Source organism: Monodelphis domestica, chromosome 3 (assembly GCF_027887165.1).
Source record: "Monodelphis domestica isolate mMonDom1 chromosome 3, mMonDom1.pri, whole genome shotgun sequence".
NCBI classification, from domain to species: domain Eukaryota; kingdom Metazoa; phylum Chordata; class Mammalia; order Didelphimorphia; family Didelphidae; genus Monodelphis; species Monodelphis domestica.
The window spans coordinates 94,950,456-94,974,022 of NC_077229.1; the positions used below are offsets into that span (position 1 = coordinate 94,950,456).

General features: G+C 50.4%; 3 protein-coding genes across 9 annotated transcripts in view; 2 read left to right on the forward strand and 1 right to left on the reverse strand.

Annotated features, from left to right (window-relative positions):
* Nucleotides 1-3,445: 3,445 nt before the first annotated feature.
* Nucleotides 3,446-10,865, forward strand: PODNL1 (podocan like 1). Its single transcript, XM_001377471.5, has 9 exons — nt 3,446-4,192; nt 4,692-4,785; nt 5,492-5,556; nt 7,166-7,275; nt 7,483-7,639; nt 7,733-7,848; nt 8,669-9,326; nt 9,410-9,558; nt 10,130-10,865. Exons 1-9 carry the CDS (start codon nt 3,800-3,802, stop codon nt 10,278-10,280), a joined length of 1,893 nt encoding a protein of 630 aa, XP_001377508.3. The 5' UTR covers nt 3,446-3,799; the 3' UTR covers nt 10,281-10,865.
* CC2D1A (coiled-coil and C2 domain containing 1A) lies at nt 10,857-23,330 on the reverse strand. Of its 3 annotated transcripts, none has more exons than XM_007489080.2 (29): nt 23,099-23,330; nt 21,174-21,303; nt 20,818-20,933; nt 20,345-20,413; nt 19,541-19,693; nt 19,216-19,450; nt 18,579-18,703; nt 18,219-18,291; nt 17,937-18,023; nt 17,666-17,796; nt 16,842-16,914; nt 16,324-16,442; nt 15,825-15,933; nt 15,553-15,725; nt 15,340-15,462; nt 15,181-15,239; nt 14,602-14,718; nt 14,396-14,469; nt 14,213-14,271; nt 13,933-13,984; nt 13,728-13,827; nt 13,559-13,649; nt 13,346-13,471; nt 13,094-13,155; nt 12,943-13,009; nt 12,682-12,808; nt 12,202-12,278; nt 12,060-12,107; nt 10,857-11,846 (listed from the first exon to the last, which is right to left on the reverse strand). In XM_007489080.2, exons 1-29 carry the CDS (start codon nt 23,156-23,158, stop codon nt 11,826-11,828), a joined length of 2,856 nt encoding a protein of 951 aa, XP_007489142.1. In that variant the 5' UTR covers nt 23,159-23,330; the 3' UTR covers nt 10,857-11,825. The 3 variants fall into 3 exon arrangements, with proteins under 3 accessions (XP_007489142.1, XP_007489143.1, XP_056678597.1); XM_007489081.2 differs by having other exon boundaries at nt 12,943-13,006; nt 23,099-23,290; XM_056822619.1 differs by having other exon boundaries at nt 10,857-12,107; nt 23,099-23,290.
* A 3-nt stretch (nt 23,331-23,333) lies between these two features.
* Nucleotides 23,334-23,567, forward strand: part of BRME1 (break repair meiotic recombinase recruitment factor 1) — a 47,002-nt gene continuing 46,768 nt past the window's right edge. For 4 of the 5 annotated variants that reach the window (XM_007489074.3, XM_007489077.3, XM_007489078.3 and 1 more), the window contains exon 1: nt 23,334-23,467. The gene's annotated coding sequence lies outside the window, so the exon portion shown is untranslated. The other variant, XM_007489076.2, reaches the window with a different exon arrangement.

The window sequence follows — 23,567 nt, forward strand, 5'->3', positions numbered from 1 at the left end:
TACAAATACTTGCTAATTGATTTAATACATACAACCTGTGGCATCTCTTCTTTTGTGGACCTTAGTTTTCCTATCTATAAATTTAGGGTGAACCTTCTAGTTCAGAGACCCTGTGACCACATTTATTTTAAGTTAGATTTTCAGGTTCTAGGTGGAACAGTGGACAGAGAGTTAGGCTTGGAATTAGGAGGACTTGGGTTTAAATATAACCTCAGATACTTCCTAGCTGTATGACTTAAAAGCAAGTCACTTAACCCCAATTATTTAACTCTTGCCCTTCGGTCTTAGTGTTGTTAATAAGAAAGAAAGGGTTAAAAAGAGGAAGATTTTCCTATTCCTCTAGTTGCTAAAGATCAAATTGTCAGATGAACTCTTAAAATTTTTTTCTGGGTTATTCAGGTATTATCATGCAAAACATATTTTCATATTGTTCATTTGTGTAAGTGAATAATCTTATCAAACCAAACATATACCCAAGTAAACAAATGATAAATCATATGTTTTCATCTGCATTCTAATTCCAGCAGTTCTTTCTCTGGAGGTGGACAGCATTCTTTGTCCTAAATCCCTCAGACTTTTCCTGGATCATTATATTGCTGATAATAGCTAGGTCTATCACATTGGACCATTTCACAATATTGCTGTTACTGTGTACAATGTTTTTTCTGGTTCTGCTTATTTCACTGCATCAGTTCATTTAAGTCTTTCCAGCTCTTTCTGAAACCTTCTTGTTCATCATTCCCTACAACACAATAGTATTCCATCACCATCATATACTACGATTTATTCAGCCATTCCCCAACGGAGGGACATCCCTTTAATTTCCAATTCTTTGCCACAACAAAAAGAGCAGCTATAAATATTTTTGTACAAATAGGTCCTTCCCCACTCTTTTTTGGAGAGATACAGACCTAGTAGTGTTATTTCTGAATCAAAGGGTATGTATTGTTTTATATTTTCGGCCCAATTCCAAATTGTCCTTCAGAATGGTTGGATCAATTCACAACTCCACCAGCAATGCATTACTGTCCCAATTGTGCCATGTTTACTCCCCCAAATGAATGCTTAACCTAAGAACAAATTGTTGAAGAAAGCAGTGCCCATTAAGAGACAGGCATCAAACATCCCCCTAGCCCTGAAAGAACTTTAGGATGCTGGCATATTCTACATCCATTATGTGTGTGTGGGTGTGGGTGTGAAACCCTTATTTTCTGTTTTAACAATTCTAAAACGGAAGGGCAAGGGCTAGATAAATGGGATTAAGTGATTTGCCCAGGATCACACAGCTGGGAAGAATCAGAAGTCAGTTTTGAACTCAGGTCCTTCTGACTCTAAATCTGATACTCTATCTGTACCACTTAGCTTCCACTATCCATAGTGTTCTAAGGTTTACAAACTGTTTTTGTTTATTTGTTGGTTTTTAAAGTGCTTTCTTCACAATTCTAGTTCTATGAGGGGAATGTAATTATCCCCATTTTGCAGATTAGGAAAATAAGACTCAAAGAAAATATCCCCTGGTCACACAGGTAATGTCAGGGATTTGAACTCTGGCCTTTACTTGGACTGTGCATTCTTGTTGGGTTAGGAACAGGACTGAGATTCAGGACATGTGTGTTACATGGCTGAGAAGTATCCCAAGTTGGTCCCTGGACATGCATCCCAGACCTAAGAATTATCCACCAGACCTCAGCTGAAAATATCCAGAGGAGAAGATAGCACCCAAGTACCCAGCCCTTAGGGGGGAAGGTTTCTTTGCTGAGATTGTGGGGATCAGGGAAGGGGATCAAGAAGAAGCAAGAGAGTGCAGAAGCCTGGGATCCAAATGCCTGCCTCACTTCCCCAACTATTTCCTCTAGGCCTTGTAGGCTTTCTTCCTCTATCTCTTTCCCTCACTTGGAATAAACTCTCCCTCATCAACATGTTGGACCTTCCCTGCAAAGCCTGCCTTAGAGTCTCCTTCATCCTTGAAGTGACTGGACCATCTCTTCCCTCCCACTTCAGATTTCTCCTGGCCTTCTGCCTGGCTCTCCTTAAACCCCATCAATGGAGTCTCCAGTCTATCCACACTCCTCATCCCCCTCCCTTCAGCATTCTGGCTCTGGGCCCTGAGCTAATGCCTTATCTTGGCCAGAATCAAGACCATCTTAGCACTTCCTAGTCACTTCCAAAGGTTGTCTCTGTGGCTTCTTCCCTCTTCCTTTTTGGCTTGCTGTCATGGGTCATCCTCCCTCTTTAGAATGTAAGCTCTGTAAAGGCAGGTAATACAAACTTTATGCTCACTTGGATTTGTATGCACAGTGCTGAGCACAGAACCTAGTCAGTGCTTAGTAAATCCATTCTGATTATATGCTCTTGTCTTGGACTTATTTGTGTATGCTCCCTTTTAGGTTGTAAGCTCCTTAGAGATAGGAACTGAGCCATTTTTCATTTTTGCATTTCCAGGGCTTTACACAATCCCTTGCACATATTTCAGACTCAGAACTAGATGGGACTTTTAGTTCAAGCATACCTGCGCAAAAGTCTCCTTTAACAGTCTCTCCAACAAATGGTTTTCTGGCCTCTATTGGCAGACTTCCAATGATGGGGAGCTCATTACCTCACAAGATTACCCATTCCTCTTTTGAACTACTTTGTGTAACCTGGACTGATCTGAAGATGCCTAGTTTAACTAATGGAAATGTTAAGAAATTTGTTTGTCTTCCTGCCCAGCCTAAGTCAGACTCTTCAATGTCTCTACCCATGGTTTTCAGTTCTGCCCTCTTGGGCCAGCAAAACCCCTCATGGCAGCCTTTCAAATTGCTTGAGGATAGCTATGGCATCTCCCCTAAATCTCTTGCCTCTCAGGAACAGCAACAGAGCTGAGGGAGGATTGTGGAAGCCCCCCAAAATAGATCAAATCCAAACAGCTGTCCCTCCCCTGCTACCTCTCCCCAAGCCTTCACCCGACAGGCTGCTGTGGTTGAAATACCAGACTGGTGAGGCTGGGCCTTTTCCCAAGCATTCCTCCCAGCCCCAATTACGCAAGCTGAGTCCAGAGGGGGAAATTCATCCCTTTAACCCCCCCTCCCCCAGCTGGAGGGGGGGGGCAGGCTAGTCCAACCCCCAGTCTCTTCCCCTGGACAATCCCTGGGGGCTGGAGGCAGGGGGATGGCTGTGGGAGGTGGGGGATGTTGATGGTGTTTGTACAGGCGGAGGGAAGAGGGACAGGAGGGGGAGCAGGAGGAGGAAGCCCGTGTGTGTTGAGGGCTGGATTCAATTAGGAAGCCAAGTTACGCAGAAGCTAAGCAGAGGCAGAGCTGGAGTCTGGCTATGGTAAGGAAGGAGTAGGGGGGAGGGCAGGACCAGTGGTGCCCCCTGGGGTGGGACCACCCAATGATATGACTGGGGGGGAAAGGGGGGGTCAGTAAAGTAAGGGAGAAGGGGATGGCAGCAGTCAAGTCTCCTGGCTGCTGACTCTCAGAGGGGCAGCAGCCCTTAGGGAACAGACTGACCTAGAATAGGACTTGGGTTGGGGTGTAGAGGATGGAACCTGCAGGGATAGCTAGTGCCAGGATACCTGGGTTTTTTTCCCCTTAGAAAAAGGGACCAGATGCCTCAGTTTCCCTAACTCTAAAATGAGATGGTTGGAGACCCTTCTAAGATCCCCTCCATCTCTGAGTCCTATACTCTTCTGTTCTTATTAAATATGAGTTCTTGGGACAAGAACTAATTGACAGCCAGGATTCCTTCCAGCTCTAAACCCTATTGAGAGAGCTCTGTGGCATAGGCTTTTGTTCCTTCGACCCCTGCCTTAACCTTCATGGGGTGTCCCCAGGTGCTGAGCTCAGCCAGGTATAAGGCGCTGGGATGCTACTGTCCCCATGATGATGGTCCTTTTCCTAAGCCAGGTAGCATGGGCCCCTCTCCACCAGGCTTAGAGATCCTCTCCCAGCTCCATGTTCCCTGCCAGTCAATGAGCCTACTGCTGCTCTTGCTGCTGGGAAACCTGCCCAGCCAAGATGCTGCTACCGCCATCCCCATCATGACGGAGGACCAGAATTTCCCCCACCTGGGGGAGAGCTTGCAACCACCACCCCGAGCCTGCCCCCCTCGATGCTCCTGCCCTCGGGATGACACCGTGTCTTGTGATGGCCTTGACCTTGGGCTCTTCCCCAGTAACATCACCAAAAGTGCCCAGCATCTCTCCCTACAGGTACGGTGTGTCCCTGCTCTCTTGTCCATCCTTTTTATCTGGGTCTTCAAACCATCACTCAGATCAATGGGTCTGTGTCTCCCAAACTAGAGGATTCCCTGAGGAAAAGGTCTTTCTTTCTCTCAAAGGAGCTGCTCCCTGAGGACAGGACCATATTTCCTCCATCTGGGTGGGGATGCATGAAGGCAGAGAGATCTCATCCTGCAGCCCCCTTTTTTAAAAGTAAAAGGCAGAGAGCCCCCCAAATGTGCTCATCCACACATTTGCCCAGCACATAGTAGGTGTTTCCTAATTAGATTGCTTTACTGGTTGGGGGATACCCCACGGTTCCCCTCGATGCTCAGATTAGGACGTTTCAGGAAACCCAGCTGCCTTCTTAGCTCTGGGGGCTCGCTCCGGGCCAGTCATTTTCTCTCCTCCAACTGGGGGCTCCCTGAGGACAGGGCCATGTCCCAGGTGAGAGGCAGTGATGACGTGGCGGGTCCGGGTCTCCCATCAGAATAACCAACTCGTGGAGATTCCCTACAACGAGCTCTCCCGCCTCCGCTACCTCCGGACTCTCAACCTTCACAACAACCAGTTGTCCTCGGAGGGTGAGTGAAGCCCGGGACTCCTTCGGCGCGCCCTCTCTTGGCTCCGACTCCACCAGGGTTCCTACGGCCCCCTCCCCAGCAGACAGCAGGGAGCGGGGGAGGGGCCAGGCGCCTGCGGCCAAGAGAGGGGGGAGGGCGGCCGGGGGAACCCACCGCCAGCTTCCCAGAAACTCGTGTTTGCAGAACAAAACGGAAAAGGGGGAGGGGGAAGCTGCGGAGAGGAGGGGAGCAGCCTGTGGCTTTGGAGCGGCTCCAAGGGCAAGGGGCTGACGATGCACTGAGGAGCCTGGCTCCTGCGTCTTCAGATGCGAGACTGAAAAGAGCCCGGACTTGGGGGGTCCCAAGACTTGGAGTTGATTCCTGGGCTGGCCGCTTGCTTACCACTTCGGGAACTTAGGACAGGGCCATTCCTCAACGTGGGCCCGAGGTGCCCATCCACAAGAGAAGGGGATCGGACCAGAACTAAACAATCCCGGTACCCCTTTCTGGCTCTAAGTCTTAGGATCCTGTTTCCCCATCCCCTCAGGGAGCACAGGGGTGACCAAGGTACCCAGACCCCTCCGAAGCTCTTCCCTGTGAAGGAAGAGGCCTTTATTACCCAGAGAGAGAGCCAGGAGGGAAGGAGGAGCCAGGCCACCAGGGAGCCAAGGGCAGGGGGGTGGGAACCTGCCCTCTGTACCCCATTATCCTCTCCACCTTTGCCCAGGTCTCCCTGATGAAGCCTTCGAGTCACTGCCTGATCTTCAATACATTTATCTGGCCAACAACCAGGTTAGAGCAGGGCCTGGCATGGGATGGGGAGGGGAAAGGAACCAGGTCCTGCAGATGCCCCTTCTCCAGTGGGGGCCAGAGGTGGTGTACAGAAGACACCCTGAATTGGGAGCCCTAAGACTATTGGGAAGGGGGCAGCTAGGTGGCTCAGTCAGGTCTTCAGTTCAAATTTGGCTTCAGATACTTCTGAACTATGTGACCCTAGATAAGTCACTTAACCCTCACTGCCTCGACTTTACTGCTCTTCTGCCCTAGAACCAATAAGCAATATTGATTCTAAGATAGAAGGTAAGGGTTTAAAAAAAAAAAGACTGTGATTCCTGTTCTGCCCCGATTGGCATCAAGCTTCTGAAACTATCATATAAAAAAAAGGGATATTTTTTCCTTGGCAATTAGGTGGGTATAGGTGGGCCCTATACCCTGAGTCAGGAAGACTTGAGTTCAGATTCCACCTCAGACATAAACTGTGTGACCCTGGGCAAGTCACTTAACTGCAGTATGCCTCAGTTTCCTCATCTATAAAAGGGGATAATAATACCATCTGCCTTCCAAGATCAAATGGGATTAGCACATGTAAAGGGCTACAACAATGCTAGTTATCATTTTTATTATTATTCACTGAGGGCAGAACCAGGAGCAATGGGTGGAAGTGGGCTAGAGGTAGATTTAGGCTTTCTGTAAGGAGGATTTTCTTGTGCATTAGAGCTGTCCAAAAGTGGGATGGGCTGAAGGGTGTTCCTTATCAGCAGAGTTGCTTAAGCAAAGGCCAGATGATAATAATAGCTGGGATTGATATAGCTCTCACAAGCCAGGCTACATACATCTCATTTGATCCTCACAACCACCCTGAAAGGGCTGTGAACTTATGAACCCCATTTTACAGAAGAGGATATGAGGCTTAGGTAAAACTGCTTGCCCAGGTTCACACAGCTAGTAAATGTCTAAAGCCAGATTAGAACTTGAACCCAGCTAGTTTTGCCTTGCAGTGCTTGAGAATACCATAAAGAGAGTTTTCTCTATTAGACACCATTTGGACTAAATAACTGATGTTCTTTCCAATACTGGAGTTTGGTAGTTCTGTGAGAACAAGGGAAGAGAAGGTTATATATAGTGCCTACTATGTGCCAGGCACTGTGCTAACTGACTTACAAATATCTCATTTGATCTTTCACAATAGTCCTGCAAGGTATGTGCTATTGTGGTCCCCATTTTATAGTTGGGAAAACTGAGGCAGGGATTAAGTGACTTTCCTAGGTAGTGTCTGATGCTGGTTTTATGTCTTGCTGACCCCAGGGTAGTGATCTATTCTTGACTTAAACCTCTCTGTTACATCATTAGGGAAAGAGGGGGGCCAAGTGACTTGGGGTACACCTGGGATGCTTAGGATTTATTGTGCAGCAGGAAGAGTGGGGGTCAGACAATCTCCATCAGAATGCTAGCTCTGCCCCTACTATACCTGTGTGACCTTGGACAAGTCACAACCTCTTTGGTTAGCTGGTTACATTTTTTTCCCCTGTAAAATGGGCGGCTTGGGCCAGATGACCTCTAAGGTGCCTTTCAGCTCTCTGGATCTATGAACCTAAGTGGCAGTTTGGCTGTTCTCTGCCAGCTTACTGTGGCACCCCAGTTTCTGCCGCGCTCCCTACGCATCGCTGACCTTGCTGCCAACCAGCTAGTGGAGATCTACCCACTTACATTTGGGGAGAAGCCTGAGCTCAGGTAAGCATGCCCTAGACCTGTTAGTCTGGCATGGGAGGCAGGCAGGGGAAGGAGACCTGGCTCTGTCCTCAGGGAGTCTGGGTGAGGAAGTATATTCTCTGACCTCAAGGAACTCCTCATACCTATGGGGATCCTCTGCTCCAAGGGGTGAGAGTCTTTGCCTCCAGAGAACCAGATGGGCTTCTACTAGATCACCTGTCCCCCCAGATCTGTGTATCTCCATGACAACCAGCTGACCAACACGGGCCTCCCCTTTGATGCCTTCCGAGGTTCTGAGGCCATCACCACCCTGATCCTCTCCAGCAACCAGCTTAGCTACCTCCCACCCAGCTTACCCTCTTCGCTGATTCGCCTCCACCTGCAGGTGCCAGGGGTGGGAGGAAGTGATGAGAGCTGTGCTGTTCCCACCCCTTCCCTTCGGGCATCTGGTGTCCCTGACCCTGCCCTCCTTCCCCAGAACAACCGAATTGCCAAGGTTCCCCGAGGGGCCCTGGGCCGACACGTCCAGCTGCGCGAGCTCTACCTGCAGCACAACCGGCTCTCTGATGCTGGCCTTGATGCTACCACCTTCAGGTAAGGCTTCCGGGAAACTGGGGTCCCTTGGCCTGCCGTGGGAACGCTTGGGAAGATGGCTTGGAGAAAAGACTCCTGTTTCCCTTCGGGAATTGGCCAGAACCTCAAGGCTGACTAGTTGACCCAAAGACGGACACTTAGCAAGTGCCTGGTGCATGTTGGGTATTGTACACAGGCATCAGGGAGCCAGAGAGGCTTGGGCGTGGGCTACTTAGGGGCATCCCAGCTGAGCTTTGTAAAGCCAGAAGGACCTTTAGGGATCAGGTAGTCCTAGCCCTTCCCTTTGTAGATGAAGAAACTCAAGAAAGGGCAAGTGATTTCACCGAGGTTCTGGAGGTAGGAAATGGCAGAGGCAGGATTCAGACCCAAGTCTTCCAACCCACCCCCTTGATGTGTGGGAGAAAAAGTACTGGTTGTGGAGTCAGTGGAATTGGATTCAAATCTGCTGCTTACTAGTTGGGTGACTTTTAGGTTGGGTGAGTCATCTCTTTGGGTTTCAGTCATAAAATGAAGGGGTTGGAGCAGGTGATCAAAGTCATATGACCCAAGTGTGGATGGTACAGGCCAAATGAAGGCTGTCTAGGAGCTCCAAGGAGAAAGGGATCCTCCCTGTGGGCTGGGGAAGATTCCTGGAGAGGAGCCACAAATGAGGCAGGGAGAGGAAGCCTGTCCTCCTGAACATCACTGAGGCAGGGCAGGAACTCCCTCCCCTTTGGTGGCATATTAGAAAACACAGCCATGTGATCTGGGGATGAGGGTTGGACTAGATGATGTCTCAAGCCCCTGCCAGTCTCCAATCCGGGATCTTCTTGGCCCTCAGCAAACTCAAGAGCCTGGAGTACTTAGACCTGTCCAACAACAGGTTGGGTGAGGTGCCGGAGGGGTTACCACCAAGCCTGGTCATTCTGCACTTGGGCAGGAACCAGATTTGCCATGTGCCGGCAGGAAGGCTTAGTGGGGCCCGGGGTCTGCAGTATTTGTTACTACAGCACAACCCGCTGGGGCCTGGAGGACTGGACCTGGCTGCCTTCCAGGGTCTTCGGGGCCTGCATACGTTGCACCTTTACGCCAGTGGGTTGGAACAGGTGCCAGCAGGCCTGCCCCGCCGCCTCCATGCCCTCATGCTGCCCCACAACCGCATCAGTGAGCTGGGGCCTCGTGCCTTTGTGGCCACACCCTCTCTGGTTGACCTCAATCTGGCCCACAACCAACTCACTAGCGCACACCTCCACCACCTGGCATTCTGCCGCCTGGGGCATCTGCAGACCCTTGACCTAGCAGGAAACCGCCTTACCCTGCTGCCGCAGGGCCTGCCTGGCAGCCTGCAGGTGCTCAGGCTGCCCAGGAATCAGCTCAACACCCTGGACCCCGAGCCCATGACCAACTTGAGCATGCTTCAGGAGTTACACCTGGGACACAACAGGCTCCGTGTGGGTTCTATCATGCCTGGGACCTGGCAGGAGGTCCCCAGCCTCAAGGTGAGGGGAAGAGAAGATGCAAAGGCGTAAGGGGGGAGTACTTGGGATCTGAGTTGTCCCCATCTGACTCCTTCCTCCTGTAGCTCCTGGATCTCAGCCACAATGAGCTGTCTTTTGTGCCCCCGGATCTTCCCGAAGCCCTGGAATTCCTGTACCTTCAGGGGAACCGCATCAGCAGCGTGGGTGCCCAAGCCTTCCTCACAACACCCCGCCTCCGAGCCCTGGTCCTCAGGTATCCCCATCCTAGCCAGGTCCCATGGGAGGGAGGCCGTGTACACAGGGAGAAGACGGATGGTTAAAGGACACTAGTAAGAGCCAGAAGCATGTTTAGAAATTAGTTTAATGCTTACCTTTCACAAGGGAGGAACCTGAGGCCCAGAGAGGGCTGCAAAGGTTAGGACAGAAATTGAAATTTATTCTGGGTGTTTTCAATTGGAATCTAGGATGCAGTCCTTCTCTCCAGATCATGCTCTCTTCATTTGTGTGGGGGGGGGGGAGGGGGAGAGAACTGGAGGACTTGGGTTTGGCCACTGTGTGATCTCCAACATTCAACTCGAAAGTCCCCTCCAGTTCTCAATCTCAAGTCCAGTGCTATAAGGGGATTCGTGCTTGGATATGGGTCAGGCTGGATACTCGCCGAGATATCGTCCAGCTCAGAGTCTGGGCTTCCCACCCCCTCTCAAACATCCTTACACTAAGCAGAGCTCCCGAGGCTGGATACTGGGATGCCTGGGCACCTTTCTTGGGGGGGGGGAATTCTCTGCCATCTTCAAATATACACAGAAACCCACTGCTCCCTCCAGATCCAACCAGCTGATGATGACCAGTATCTCCCCGGAGGCCTTTCTGGATCTGCTGCATTTAGAGGTGGTTGATACAACAGGAAACCCTGAGCCAATCATCGTCAGGATGCCCAAACGGCCTAAAAGGCCCCAAAGGCCCCAGGCCCACTGAGCCGAGTTGGCTGTCCTATCCTCCCACAGGGACCCCCAGAGCTCCTGTGCTTCCCCCCTCTGGTGACTCAGCAGCCTGTCTCAGAGGTTGCCTCGGGCATTCCAGGGCCAATGCTCGATATCTCTGGGAGCTTGTCAGTGGGGTGGGGTGGACTGGGGGCCAGGCACCAAGCTGGCTTTGGAGAACACAAGGTGCATTCCCACTTTCTGAAGGCTGGATTTTATAGATGGGGTTGTGCCCTGAGGCCTTGGCCTGGGAATCCTGGGCCAAGGGTATAAGAACAAGCAAACTCCTGGCAGTGACTGATAAAGGTGGGGGTATCTAATTCAGTTCATGGAAGGGCAGTGCAATCTACATGCCATCACAGATCCCCAACCTCAGCCAGGCACCCAGGGACACCCCCTTCTGTTGGCATGTTTGAGTCACAGCCAAGATGCCACTCCTCCGTACTCAGTCCAAATTAAGCTTCTCTTAGCAGCAGGGAGGGAAGCCTGGGCACAGCCCAGAAAGGCTCCTGGCTAGGACAGAGGTTGAGGCAAAGAGCCACAGAGGATGAAACAAAGGACCGAGACCTGCTGTGTGCAACCCTTGCTGTTTATTGTGTGTGCCTGCTCCCCTGCAACCCAAACCCACTCTTCTTCCTGCCAGGGGCATCACAAAGCAACAGACAAGCTGGGGTGGTGCGAGGTCATGGTCCTCACCCAGAGGCAATGGAAGTCTACCTAACTGGGAGGGCCATGTGTCTTCATCTCCGGCAGCTGGCAAGGCAGGTTGAGGATTAGGGAGATTGGTCTGGGGAGAGCCTAGCCCACAGGCCTCAGGCCCAGGCAGGGGCGTTCTTTGGGGTGGGTGCTGGCCAGTTAAGGCTTCTGAGGCTGGGATCTCTAGGTTTCCTAGAAGCCCCAGACTAGCAGATGAGAAAATAAAGTGCTCGGGAAACTGGTAGGGAAGGGGTGGGATCCAGCCAGAACACAGTCCCCAGGGCCTCACCCCTTCCTTGATGCCTTCCCACCTCCTCGGGTAGGCCAGGGGACAGAAGCCTGCCTGACTGTGCAAACTGCATTCTGTGGAGGGGACAGTGGAGGCCTGGGAAAGGGGAAACAATGCCCAAGGCACAAGCCACTGCCTGTGTGGGCTCAGGAGCCTGTCTTTCTGGGGGGGACTACTGCTTGGCATTGTGGATGCACATCCTTCATGGAACTTAAACTTCCCTGTTTCCCCAATTCCAATTCCACCAGGATAGGGGGGGAGAGAGAGAGACCAAGCTCCATCCTGAACCAGGTGCCAGTCTCCTCCTTTCCCCCAGAGTATGGCCAGGCCCCTCCCTCCTAATGATTGTCAAGTGATTGTCAGATGATTTGGTCTTCAGCAGAGTCCTCAGGGTAGGTTGGAGAGCACAGAGGGAGCCTAGGGCTCTCCTGTTCACCCTTGTCCCCATCACCTTCCTAGCACTCTGAGCCCATACACCTGCTCCCAGAGTCCAGCTGCCTTTGCTCCCTGGACTAGGGGAAGCCCGGTGACCCGGGTCTAGTCCTGATCGTACCATCACCTCCGAAGTTGCTGCAGCTGAGAAGAAACCCACCCCCAGAGAGCAATGTTAGGGCTACTGAGCAAGCAGGTCCTCCCGCAGGAGCCCCGATTCAGAGATTGGGCAGGAGTGTATGGATCCGATCCCGCCTCAGGACCGGGAAGCACTAGTTAATTCTCCCGTCAGAAATGGGACAGGAGAGACAGAGAAGGAATGTGAGAGAAGTCCCTCCCCACGCCCCAGGCTCTCACCTCTCTCTCCACTAGATTCCGTTTGTACAGAGCTTCCTTGGCTGCATCCTGTGGAAAACACAGTTGTCTATCAATGGCCCATCTTTCCAGAAAGGGAGGCTCCCTGGCCTTCCAGGGGCTTCTAATGATCCCCACATCTTACCCTGTTGCCGTCACTGCCCAGGTTTCGGGCGGCCTCCGTATAGTACTGCAGGTATCGTTCCAGCTGAGCGTGGTACTCTGGAAGGCCAGAGAGTGATGAGGACCTGAATGGTGACCCACCCAGACTCTGGCCCCACCAAGGCCTAGTGGAAATCAGGAAAGGATCCAACTTCCCCCAGCAGCTTGGAGTTAGGGAGAAAGTCCTGTTCTACCCCCACCCTTCACTGCCTAGCAAGGCTCAGAGATAGATTCAAGCTCCAAGTCCAGCAAGGCTCCCAGAGGCTGTTCTCCCACCAGTAGCACCTTCGGTGGGGCCTGGGGAAGGCCTAAATCCTGCCCCAAAAGTCCCAGTAGGACTGAGGAGACTCTGGCCCCCATCTCTTACAGCCCCATGAGGGCTTAGAGAGGGGGTTCCAGATCCAGCTGCTGACAGGTCCTAGGGGCAGGGGCAGCCCACCCTGCCAGCCTGGATTCTTCTCACCTCTCCGGATGCCCGGGCCTCCCTGTTCTAGCTGTGCTCTCTGCCACTGGCTGTGCTGCACAAGTTCCTGGTACTGCTGGGCCAGCTTCCCGGGCACTGCCTGCCGTGCTTGCTTGTACGCCACAATCTGCCAGACACCAGCCAGGAGTGAGGAGGGTCCAGACACACCCTCCCCTTGGGATGGAGCTTTAGAAATCCCCCTGAAAAGGGAGCATGTGAGCACACAGCTCCAGAGAGCCCGGCCCCAGGACCATCACCTACCTTCCTCTCTAGCCGTTCCCGGTCAAAGGCCATGACACTGAGGCTCTTCAGGCTGAAGCCTGGTCTGCTGTTCAATTCAATGAAACAAATAACTCTCTGCTGGGGGACAGGGAAGGAGGTCCCCAGCCCCCAGTCCAGCCCAGCCACTTACTTGCTTCCTTGATCCCGTCCAGGAGCAGGGATGGGTGGGGCCTTTGTTTTGGGTACAGCCACCTGCTCAGGGTGGGACAGAGATAAGCAGGTCCCCTCAGTTTCCCTTCTCCTCAGAGCTTCTGTGCTCAAAGGCCAACCCAGTTCCAGCCTATCCCTCTAGGCCTCACCCTGCCCAAGCCACGTTCATGGCCTCCACTATGGGCTTCCCCTCTCCCAGGCCTTCCCCTAATTCTCAGGCCCTGTTCCTCACTGGGGGCAGGGGGTCGATGACCAGCCATCTCTCGGTGACAGTGTCTAGCTGCTGGGAGGTCAGTGGCTCCCTCAGACGGACCATCACCTCAAGCCGCCCTCCTGTGGGGCGACGGCCATCCAGGATCTGGGGAGGACAGAAGCCAGGTCACTGTGCAAGACAGGGCACTGAGGCCAGGATGTCAGTGAAAGGAGGTAGAAAAGAAATGGATACCTCAAGGATTTCTCGGATCTCACAGGCTGACTCCAAGGCCTCCAGCTTGAGCTGGGCAGTGCCCAGGACACGGTCTGGCTTGAACAATCCCCTGGGGAACAGAAGTGGCCTATGCACAGGAGCCCTTGAACAAGCTTGTCCCACTATTCCTAGCTACTCCCTCACTCACCCCTTGTGAACCACTTCGAATTTGATCCCTTTGGTTTGGATGGCACGCTTGAAGCCCCGGTGTCCCCGCTGGATGAAAAGCTTGAACTGCTCCTTGAATTCTGCCCAGAGAAGAGAGAAGAGAAAGGAAGGCAGACATTAGATTCAGGCCCCTTTGCCTTGGACCTCCAAAGTACTAAGGAACCAGCTCTCCATCTCTGACTCACCAGGGGAGTCTGTATTCTTTATCACATTAGTCTTGTCCTTCTGAGCTTCTTCCTACATTGAGAAACGAGGATGAGTGGTGTTTAGAAGATGCCCTGCTTCCAGTGCCCGAGAAACCTCAGGCCCCCATTCCTAAGACAATAGCCCTCAGAGGGAGGGAGGAAAGAGGTGTACCTTCCTCATCCCTGGATCTGTACCCCAACCATCTTAAGCATACTGCCTCCCAAGGCCCTTGGGACTCAGTCTCCACCTCTCCTCCCTCCCTCCAAAGTCCTCACTCACTGCATTAGGATAGGGGAAGTCAAATCGAACGAAGGCATCCAGGTCACTGGGGGATACCCCTGTAATGAAGGCTTGGGGTCAAGGCTCCTTTACCCAGATAGGGGAAAAAAGCAGGGAGCAAGAAGAAAGTAGCCTTCTAGCTGGCCCAGCTCACTCCCCTTCCCATTTTCAGGGCCCTGTTACCTGGAGGTGTGGGAAGGTTGATGCCCTTCACTATGAACAGAACCATGTCACTACTGTTGAGTTCTGGGAAGATCCTAGAAGAAGGGTCAGGGCAGAATGGGGTAGGGGAACACTGTTCCCAGAAGAGCAAATACCCCAAGAGCCACAGCTGCCCGTAGCTCACTCATCCCCAAGCTGGCCCCACAGAGAATCCTTGAGAGTCTTACTTGACCACACTGAAGGTCCTCTGCTCGTAGTGGAACTTGGGAAGGGGGAAGCCCCGGCTGTGGGCTTGCTTCAGAATCTCCATGCTTTTCTTACAGTCTTCAGCCATTTTCTCAAACCTTGGGGAAGGAAAGGAGAGAAAAAGACATTTAGGTGACATCAAAACAGGGCTCCCTCCCAGATCCCACCCCAGGGAAGACAGTGTCCTTAAGAAAGTTTCCTTCTTTGCCTCTGCCATAGACTAAATACCATCAGAGTAAACATATCTACAGAGTTCAGAGCTGAAAAGGAAGACACACATTTGGTACATTTGGTAGAGGTAGCTGGTGGTGCAGTGGAGAGAGTGCTGGGTCTGGAGTCAGGAAGACCCAAGTTCAAATCCTGCCTCAGACACTTACTAGCTGTGTAACCCTGAGCACGTCAATTAGTTTCTGCTTTATCTGTAAAATGGGGATGACAATAATAGCATCCCCTAAGGTTTAAGAATATGTGAATCAGATGAACTTGGGGGAGGTTTCCTTACAAGTCTAGATTTACATTCCATTTGAGGGGAGGAGACAGAAAAAAAAAAGGAAACTCACTTGCTAGTTTCCACAACATTTCCCAGGTGGGTGAATTGGTTGGAGTACTTTAGGCACATCTTGAGGGGTGAAAAGAAGCAGAAAGAATTAGGGGAGCCATAGTCTCAGGGTCCAGAACTAATCCTGCCCTGCCCTAAGTGACCCCTCCCTCCCATGCACCTCATGCTGCTGCCTCATCAACTTGGTGAGCTCAGCATAATGTCCAGCCTCCTCCAGAGAGATGGCTGCGCCAGGTCGATGGGCCAGTGTGAAATCTTCTTTGTTGACAGGTGCTGGTGGCACCTGGAAAGGACAGGGATGCTGGTTAAGGTATGGGGTGGTGTGAGGAGGGAGCATGACAAAGGTGGCCCAAGAGTTATGTCAGCCTTTCACCTTGGTGATATCCACAGGTAGCCCGTTCAGTGAAGCCTCCAGCATGGGCTCCAGTCCCTTAGCTTGGCGCAAAAAGAGTTTTGCACCTTCCAGATCATTCTTTTGTTTGGCTCGAAGGGCTGCTTGCAACAGCTGCTTCTTCCTCCCTTCCAAGAAAGCCAGCTGCTGCTGGGCTATGGGGTAAGGGAAGGAGGGAGGGAGAAGTTGGCTCTGGGCATTGCCAGGAAGCAAACCACCCACCTGGTCCTACCTCTAATGGAAAAGGAACCTACCTTTGGTGGAGCCTTTTATAGCCACTTTCCCAGGTGGGCCAGTTCCTGGTCCAGGGGTCCTGGGGGCCTGGGGTTTGGATTGTGGAGAAGGAAGGGAGTGGGTGCTGGGCTGGCATGAAGGGAATAATAAAGAAAATAAGTGGTGGTACTGCAACAACCCATGCAACTTCAGGATGCCTACCACCCAAAGGTCCAATGCTAAGTCCAAGAGGCATGAGCAATGAACACCAAAGATAGCTTCTATTTCTGTGTCCTTTAAGGTTTATGAAACACTGTCCTCATACCCAACCCTATGAAGCAGGGAGTACTAATATCATGAGTCTCATTTTACAGATAAAATATTAAAACTCAGAGGTTCAATGACTTTCCCTGGGTCACACAGGGTCAGATCTCCCAGCACCTATTCTACAACATCATGTTGCCTCCAGTCTATGGGGTGGAAAACCCTGTCCCAAACCCTCCATCTACCCCTGCCCCCATTTATCTCACTCTGTCTCACCTTCTTTGTCTCTTCTTCCTCCTCATCCTGGTTGGCCAGTCTCATGGCAGTCTCAAGAACCCCTACAAGGCTTTGCTGTGTGGTTGTGGCCGTCTCCAGGCCCTGGATTGGAGGGAAACCTGGCCCCCATGAGGGCAAGAGATCCCAATCAGCATCTTACTCCAATGGCTCAGCTGTCATGGACTCCTTCCACCCCAACAAAGGTTATCAACAGCAAGCTTAGATACCATAAACATTCATAGTCAATTCACAGACTACAAAACCCCCTGAATCCATCCACTCATAGATTCAATATAGATACCTAAAGCCAATTACTCACAGACATTTCTGATCAACAACCCTGCCCAGCTCCCCAGAGGAGGGAGTGCAGAAACCCTATCCCTTGGTCCAGATCAGGCTCTCAGGACAACCCAGCTCTTTCTTGTTCCCAAGTTAAGAGTAGATCCTGGGTGCTAGTTTCTCTTGAGTCCTCCATCCAGGGGTGACCCCAAACAGGTCCAAACCTACCAGGTACCTACCTGGGGGAACAGGCAGTTCAGTCACATCCACAGATCTGCCTAACTTGTGGGCCCGGATGGCATCCTGATATTGCTGAAGAGAAAAAGCCAGCTGATTAGCAAAGCTGATGAAAAGAAAAATGACAAATAGAGGGGCTGTGGGAAAACAGGTACACTAGTGACTTGGTGAAGCTGTGAACTGGGACAGCTATTCTGGAAAAGCAGTTTGGAACTATGCCCCTGAAGTCATTAAACTGTTCATGCCCTTTGGCCCAGCAATCCTGCTACTAGGTATATATACCAAAGAGATCAAAGAGGAAAAAGACTCATATGTACAAAAATATTTACAGCAGCTCTTTTTATAGTAGCAAAGAACTGGAAACTAAATAGGTGCACACCTATTAAGGAATGGCTAAACAAATGTAATACAATATCAATGCAGCATAAGAAATGATGAAATGAACTGTCTCACAGGAAAAAAGTTCAGAAGATCTCTACAAAATGATAAGAGATTGAAGTGAAGACAATAATAACATTGCAAAGAGAAACAGCTTTGAAAAAATTTTAGAACTGATGACAATAAACCATAATTCTAGAAGGCCAAGGATGAAGGACACTACCCACTTCTTGTCAGAAAAGTGATGGACTTAAGATTCAAAATGAGACACATTTTTTAACGTGTCTAACAAATGAGAGAGTTCATATTATGGGACTATGCATATTTGTTTTGAGGGTTTTTAAAAACTGTTCATTTTGAGGTAAGGAAAGGAGGGAAAGAAAGATTGGCTAAGCTTGAACCTGGTTCCTTGGCCCAGACCCAGCTCTAGCCCTGTGTCTCTCCTCACCTTGACTATTCGATCATGCATCCGGGCCTTTCGATCATCACCTTTGTCCTTTGCCTGCCCTGAAGCTACCCGATAACGCTCCATCCTCTGTTCCAAAGCCTCCAGCAGGGTCCGTGGAGGTGGCGGCATTTCTGCAAGGCAGCAAAAAGATTCTGTGACTAGTTAGTTGCTAAGTCCTTCTTTCCCACCCCCTGGGTTCCTCAGTTTCCACCAGTGACTCTTAGCAGTTCAATTAGCTCTGTTAGTCTTTCCCTGGAGGGTCTGTGCTTACCTGGCATGGAGGGGGAGATAGTGCCAGTACTGGGAGTGGAAGCTGGAGGCTGGAGCCCTGGGGAAGGCAAGTTCTTGGGCATCTGGTCTGTGAACCAAGAGGACCAGTCACTCAGTCAACCAATAAGCTTATACAGAGTCCTCAGTCCTGTGCTAGGTGTGGCAGGGATATAAAATTATAAGACAAAGGCCCTGCCATGGCCTTTGTTCTTCCTTGAAGATACTTGTACCCTGACTGTTCAACCCCTCCCTGGACAAAGATGCCATAGGAAGCAGTCCTCACCAGGTGGTGGAGGTAAACGGGACAGGTCCACAGCCTCACCCCTGGTCATTGCATCCAGAACAGCATCAAAGCTCTAGGGGAAGGAAGGAAGAGATGATGAGACCATTGCAGTTTATCTCAGGGACAATAGAGAAGAAACTGACATATTGTATTAAAGGAAACCTCAGTTCCCTCAGTGAGACTCAGCAGGTCAGACCCAAGAATCACTGCCCTCCATTCTATATAAAGTAACAAACATGAAACCAAGGGCTCTCCTTGAAGGTCCACTTACCTCCTTATCGGTTTCCTTCTTAGAATTGGGGCTTAAATTTGAGCCTTCCCTCCTTCAACAACCCTTCCAGCCCACCCGCCCACACTTACCTTGGCTACACGGTAATACTTAGCAGCTGCTTCTGAGTCTCCCTCCTGTTTGGAGCGCAATGCAGCCCTTTTGTACTCCCGCTGCCGCTCCTGTAATAGGACCAGGGACCCAGGGATGCCAGGACCTAAGCACAGAAGATGATGCTCAAAGGACTTTGTAATTCAAGCTGCTTCTCTGGGAACTTTAGAAAAAAAAATTTCAAATTACATATAAAAATTGTTTAACATTCAGTTTTTAAAATTTTGAGTTTGAAATTCTCTTCTTCCCCACCCCCTCATTAAGAAAGCAAGCGATTTAATATAGGTTAAATATGTGCAATCATGTAACACATATTTCCATATTAGCCATGTTGTGAAAGAAAAATTCAGGAAAAAACTCAGTAAGAAAATTTAAAAGTATCCTTCAATCTTTAGACTATTTTCTGGAGGCAGTATTTTTCATCATGAGTTCTGGGAACTTCTAAGAAGGGATGAGGAACAGTTAATGTTCAAAGGATTATGGGGAAGCAGGAGAGGAGTACAAAAAAGAGAGTGGAACTTTGTAATCTCTTCCACTTTGTCTTGGAGTCTAAGGACTATTGTCCGGAGGGACTCTCTTCCCAGCTCCCAAAACAGCCAAAAATCCTTCCAGACTTACCAGAGCTCACAGGTGAGGTTACAGGGGCTGGCTTCTCAGTCACCCCAGAGCCATGGTTTGGGGGCACAGGCAGTGTTTTGGGAGGAGCAACTGGCAGCTGATGCTGAGGGGGCTGGGTGGGTATAACACTCTCTGGTGTAGGTATTGGGCTCTTCCCCACAGCTACAGGAGGTGGGATGTCCTCCTCATTGATGTTCCGTCCCTTCTTAACTGAAACCAGCAGGTTCTCTAATGTCTGAGGAGAGGAGAAGTCTTGGCTCAGTGGAAGGTGGTGCCAGCTCAGAATGAGAGGAAGCTATGAACAAAGGGGGCCCTTCCTGCTCACCTTGACACCTCGTTCATATCGACGGACCTTGGAACTGTCCCCAGCATGCTTGGCATTGATGATGGCAGTCTGGTACATGGTCAGCCTTTCAGCCAAGGTGGCTTCCATGCCAGCACTGCTAGGGCTGATCTTAGGGTGTGGAAGATTGGGCGACTGCAAAAGAATATGGGGATCACTGGCCCTGAGGAAATCCAAGCCCAAGAATTGTACCTCCTAGGGGACATTCCATCTATTCACCCATCATGCTGTACAATCTACCCCATACATGGTCCTTGGGACAGTATTTCAGCTTTTAACTCATCTTGGGACATGTCTCAGGCCATAAGGTCATAGGAGTCAGAGCTCAAAGGGGCATTAGGGATGATCTTTGAAGGGCTGTCCTACATGCAGGACCAACAAGGTGATAGCGTGGACAGAGTGCTAGGTCTAGAATCAGTAAGATTTACCTTCCTGAGTTCAAATCTAGCCTTAGATAATTCCTAGATGTGTGACCCTGGGCAAATCACTTAACCTCCATTTTCTTCAATTTCCTCATCCATATGTAAAAATAGGGACAATAATAGCACCTACCTCTCAGGACTTGAGAATCAAATATGATAATATTTGTGCTTATATATATATACATATGTGTGTATATATATATTTGTGCTATAATATATCGTGCTTAGCACGATATCTGGCATACAGTAACCACTATATAAATGTTAGCTATGACGATGATGACAGCAAAGAAACTGCTTGTTCTAGAGGAACCTCTGGAAGTCATACACAAAAGAAATGGAAAAGAAATAAGCAGCAACATACCTTGGCCATAGGGAAGTTCTGAGTATCTTGAGTCTCCTCCCTTTCCCCAAGGACTTCATTGAGTTCTGCCTAGAGATACATAAAGAAGGGGATAAGGGCTAACAAGTCTTATTCAATATCACAGTACTCTCACTTCAGTTCTGTTAATGAAAGGAGAGGAAAGCCCTGCTATAGCCTTCCCAGAACATAGGCCAAACCATATGATTTGTAAAAGAGGGAAAGGATCATACAGTAAGGATAAGAAGGCAGCTATATGGATAGGCGGGGGTGGGCTAGGCTTTGCTTCTATAATTCCTGGATCCATGAGAGTTTCATACTAAGTGTTGGTGTCATATTTCTTCTTACACACTCTCCCCAATTTCTTTCCATCCACAAAGATCAGGTACCTAGCCTACCCCATACATGAGGCAGAACAGATCTAGTTGGAAGAACCTCTGTGCTTGGAGGAGAAGTGTTCTAAGCTCCTTTCTCACCAGCAGTTCATCATCATCTTCCACATCATCATCATCTTCTTCTTCCCCCTCTCCTTCATCCAGGTCCTTCATACACAGGGAAGCCATCTTTTCAATGGTCTCCATAGGCAAAGGAGCTAAAAAGAAATAAAATATAAATGTAGTTTAAGACCCCTTGGCCATCCCAATCACATTGTCTCACATCTTACTTTGAATAAGGCTTTTCAGTGGTGCTCAGCATTTATAAGGTATATAGGACAATGGCAAGCAGAGAAGAGTGAAAACTTCAAGACAGTCCTGGAGGGATGGAAGCAGGATCTCTTAGCCTGTGAATGCTTAAGGAAACAAATCTCAACAGGCAGTGGGGATCCCCTCACCTTTGCTTTTGAGCTCCTGAGGTGGCTGGGTCCCTACCAAAGCCATGAACTCTGCCTCAAGGTCAGCATCATTGTCACCATCTTCAGGAATCATCATTCCGTCAGGGGAGAAGTCCACCAGAAGGCCCAGCTTTAAGGCAAGGGGAAAAGACCCAAATGAGGCCAAGCCTCTAAGTGCCACCCAAATCCCTCAGTGAAGCCCCAAAAATGACTACTGCCAGTCCAAGTTAAAGGTCCCTCCTCCAGTGGCTTGGGATTATCACTGTCTCTAATACCACTGGCCACAACTATGATTTCCACTTTCTGTTCATTACCAATCTCTTAATTTCCTTCCTAGGAGTATTAAAACCATTTTATGGCAGGTCAAACTGGGAAGGAAAAGTGTATCATCCTTGGTACAAATATCAAAATGATGTATTAAGTACCAAATGTGTACAAATAACCATGTCAGGTACTGGAGAGAGATGAAAAGATGAGTTAAGACACAACACTGTCCTCAAAGATCTTAAAGATCTGGTAGACTAGTAGAAGACTAAATGTAGAAACCTCTCTACCCCCTTGTACACTGTTTAGATACCTTTTAGATCTTTCCTAAAGATACAACAAATATGTATAAAGATCCCTGAAAGGTGATATACCATCACAGGGAAAAAATCCCCCTAAATGGATGGGTTCAAAATTCTGAATGAAAGGGATAGGTAAGAAGTACTTTGCCTTCAAAGTGGGTGCTAGCTGGATACTTTACTCAGGCACTACAATATCCACATTTGAATGGGACCTTGAGGAACCCAAGAAATGTCAGTGAACTCTTTTTTCCAGAACTATTTCCTGTTCAGAAAGGCACTGAGCACCCTGGCAGAGAAGTCTGGCACCCTGGACAGCAGCCAGTCCAAAGTCCTAGGGCAAAGGGTAAACCCTAGAAGCCTAGCTCCACCCCAGGGCATGTGCCTAAATCTAACTCCTAGGAAGATTATAACATAAATTCCCTGGGCCAACAAGAAAAACAGGCCTGTTTGCCTCCTATCACCAGATGGCAAACTGAGGCCACCTCCCTGTTTTCTGCTTTGGACCTCATCCCTAAAACCTTCAGTGCTCTGGGAACAAGAACTGAACTAGGGTGGATTGGAGAGGGAAGGGCCCAGAGAAACATCCCAGGGTTGTTTCCAGCCTTGCCCCTGGTTTTTCCATCTTCATCTCTGGTCTACTCTATTACACCTCCCCCACCATACCCTCGCAAAACAAACAAATAAATAAATAAATAAAGCTACAGGTGTCCCAGTCCTTACAGCCAAAGCAGTAGGAGAGACCCACAGAAAGATTTCGGGTGGGGTGACTGAGTATACAGGATACAAGTAGAAGAACTATAGAGAACTTTACTGAGGCAGCTGGGGGAGAGAGGGAAGGGACCAACCTTCCAGAAAGCAGGAAGGGGCAGATGATAGGAGGAGGGGACCAGAGTGAGCTAGTAAAAGGGGAAAGGGACAGAGTGGGCGGGGCCAGGGAGGCAAAGAACAGAAAAGGGACCATAAGGGACAGGTGGGAGGGGTCTATGCCTTGCAGAGAAGGCGGGACCAAGGAGGACAGGATTGGGGAGAAGGGGCCATAGGGAGCAGAATGAGGCGGGGGTGGGGGGGTGGCCAGGTCTCCCAGAGAGAGGGGGGGAAAAGAGGCGGGGCTAGGGAAGGCAGAGGATAGGGGGAAGGGTCCATAGAGAAAAGGAAAGGGAAGGGGGGGAAGAATCAGATCTCCCAGAGAGAGTGGGGCTAGAAGGGGCGGGGCCAGGGGAGGGGGGCTAGAGGGGCGGGACTAGGGAGCATCTAGGGGGCAGAAGGGGGCAGCAGACAGGTGGAAGGGGGCCAGAAAAAGCAAGCAGGGAAGGAGGGAGAGCGAAGGTGCCAGGACTACCTTGTGGGAGGAGGCCTCACCTGTCTGGCTGCAGCCGCGCCGCGTCCCGGAGGTCCCGGGGGCGCCTTCTTCTTGTGCATGTTTCCGTCGGGGCTGGAGTGGGTAGGGGGGCGGGGGCCCCAGGACCGCCCTCTCTCGTAGGCTCACTTCCGGCTAGGCCCTGTCCTCAGACGCCCCGCCCCTTGCCGTGCCCGCGGACAGTAGACGCGCGGGCGCTGGAGTCAGAAGGAGAGACTACAATTCCCGATAAGCACTCTGTCCTCCCGCGATAACTCTACCTACGCACACACATGCGTGTGCGCCGGACTTGCCTGAGTAGGCGCAGGGTGTTATGGGGATTGGGCGGGAATACGAAGCTCGCGCGAGGCCAGAGACATTTTTCCCCTCAGGTGAGGAAGGCGGACTGGCGCCTAGGATCCCGGGACCACTCTTGTGACCTCTCGCCACCAGGATAGGCTGGCCCTGGCCCAAAGTTTGACAGTGGCAGAG

What these genes read in the sequence shown, in the direction of transcription:
- PODNL1 (XM_001377471.5), top strand. Translation starts at nt 3,800, where the DNA reads ATGGGGTGTCCCCAGGTGCTGAGCTCAGCCAGGTATAAGGCGCTGGGA. An exon ending in TTTATCTGGCCAACAACCAG is followed by an intron (nt 5,557 to 7,165) that starts GTTAGAGCAGGG and finishes GTTCTCTGCCAG; the next exon opens with CTTACTGTGGCACCCCAGTT. An exon ending in GGGGAGAAGCCTGAGCTCAG is followed by an intron (nt 7,276 to 7,482) that starts GTAAGCATGCCC and finishes CTGTCCCCCCAG; the next exon opens with ATCTGTGTATCTCCATGACA.
- CC2D1A (XM_056822619.1), bottom strand. Translation starts at nt 23,158, where the DNA reads ATGCACAAGAAGAAGGCGCCCCCGGGACCTCCGGGACGCGGCGCGGCT. An exon ending in TACCTGTGGATATCACCAAG is followed by an intron (nt 15,463 to 15,552) that starts GTGAAAGGCTGA and finishes TGTCCTTTCCAG; the next exon opens with GTGCCACCAGCACCTGTCAA. An exon ending in AGATCCGAGAAATCCTTGAG is followed by an intron (nt 13,472 to 13,558) that starts GTATCCATTTCT and finishes TGTCCTCCCCAG; the next exon opens with ATCCTGGATGGCCGTCGCCC.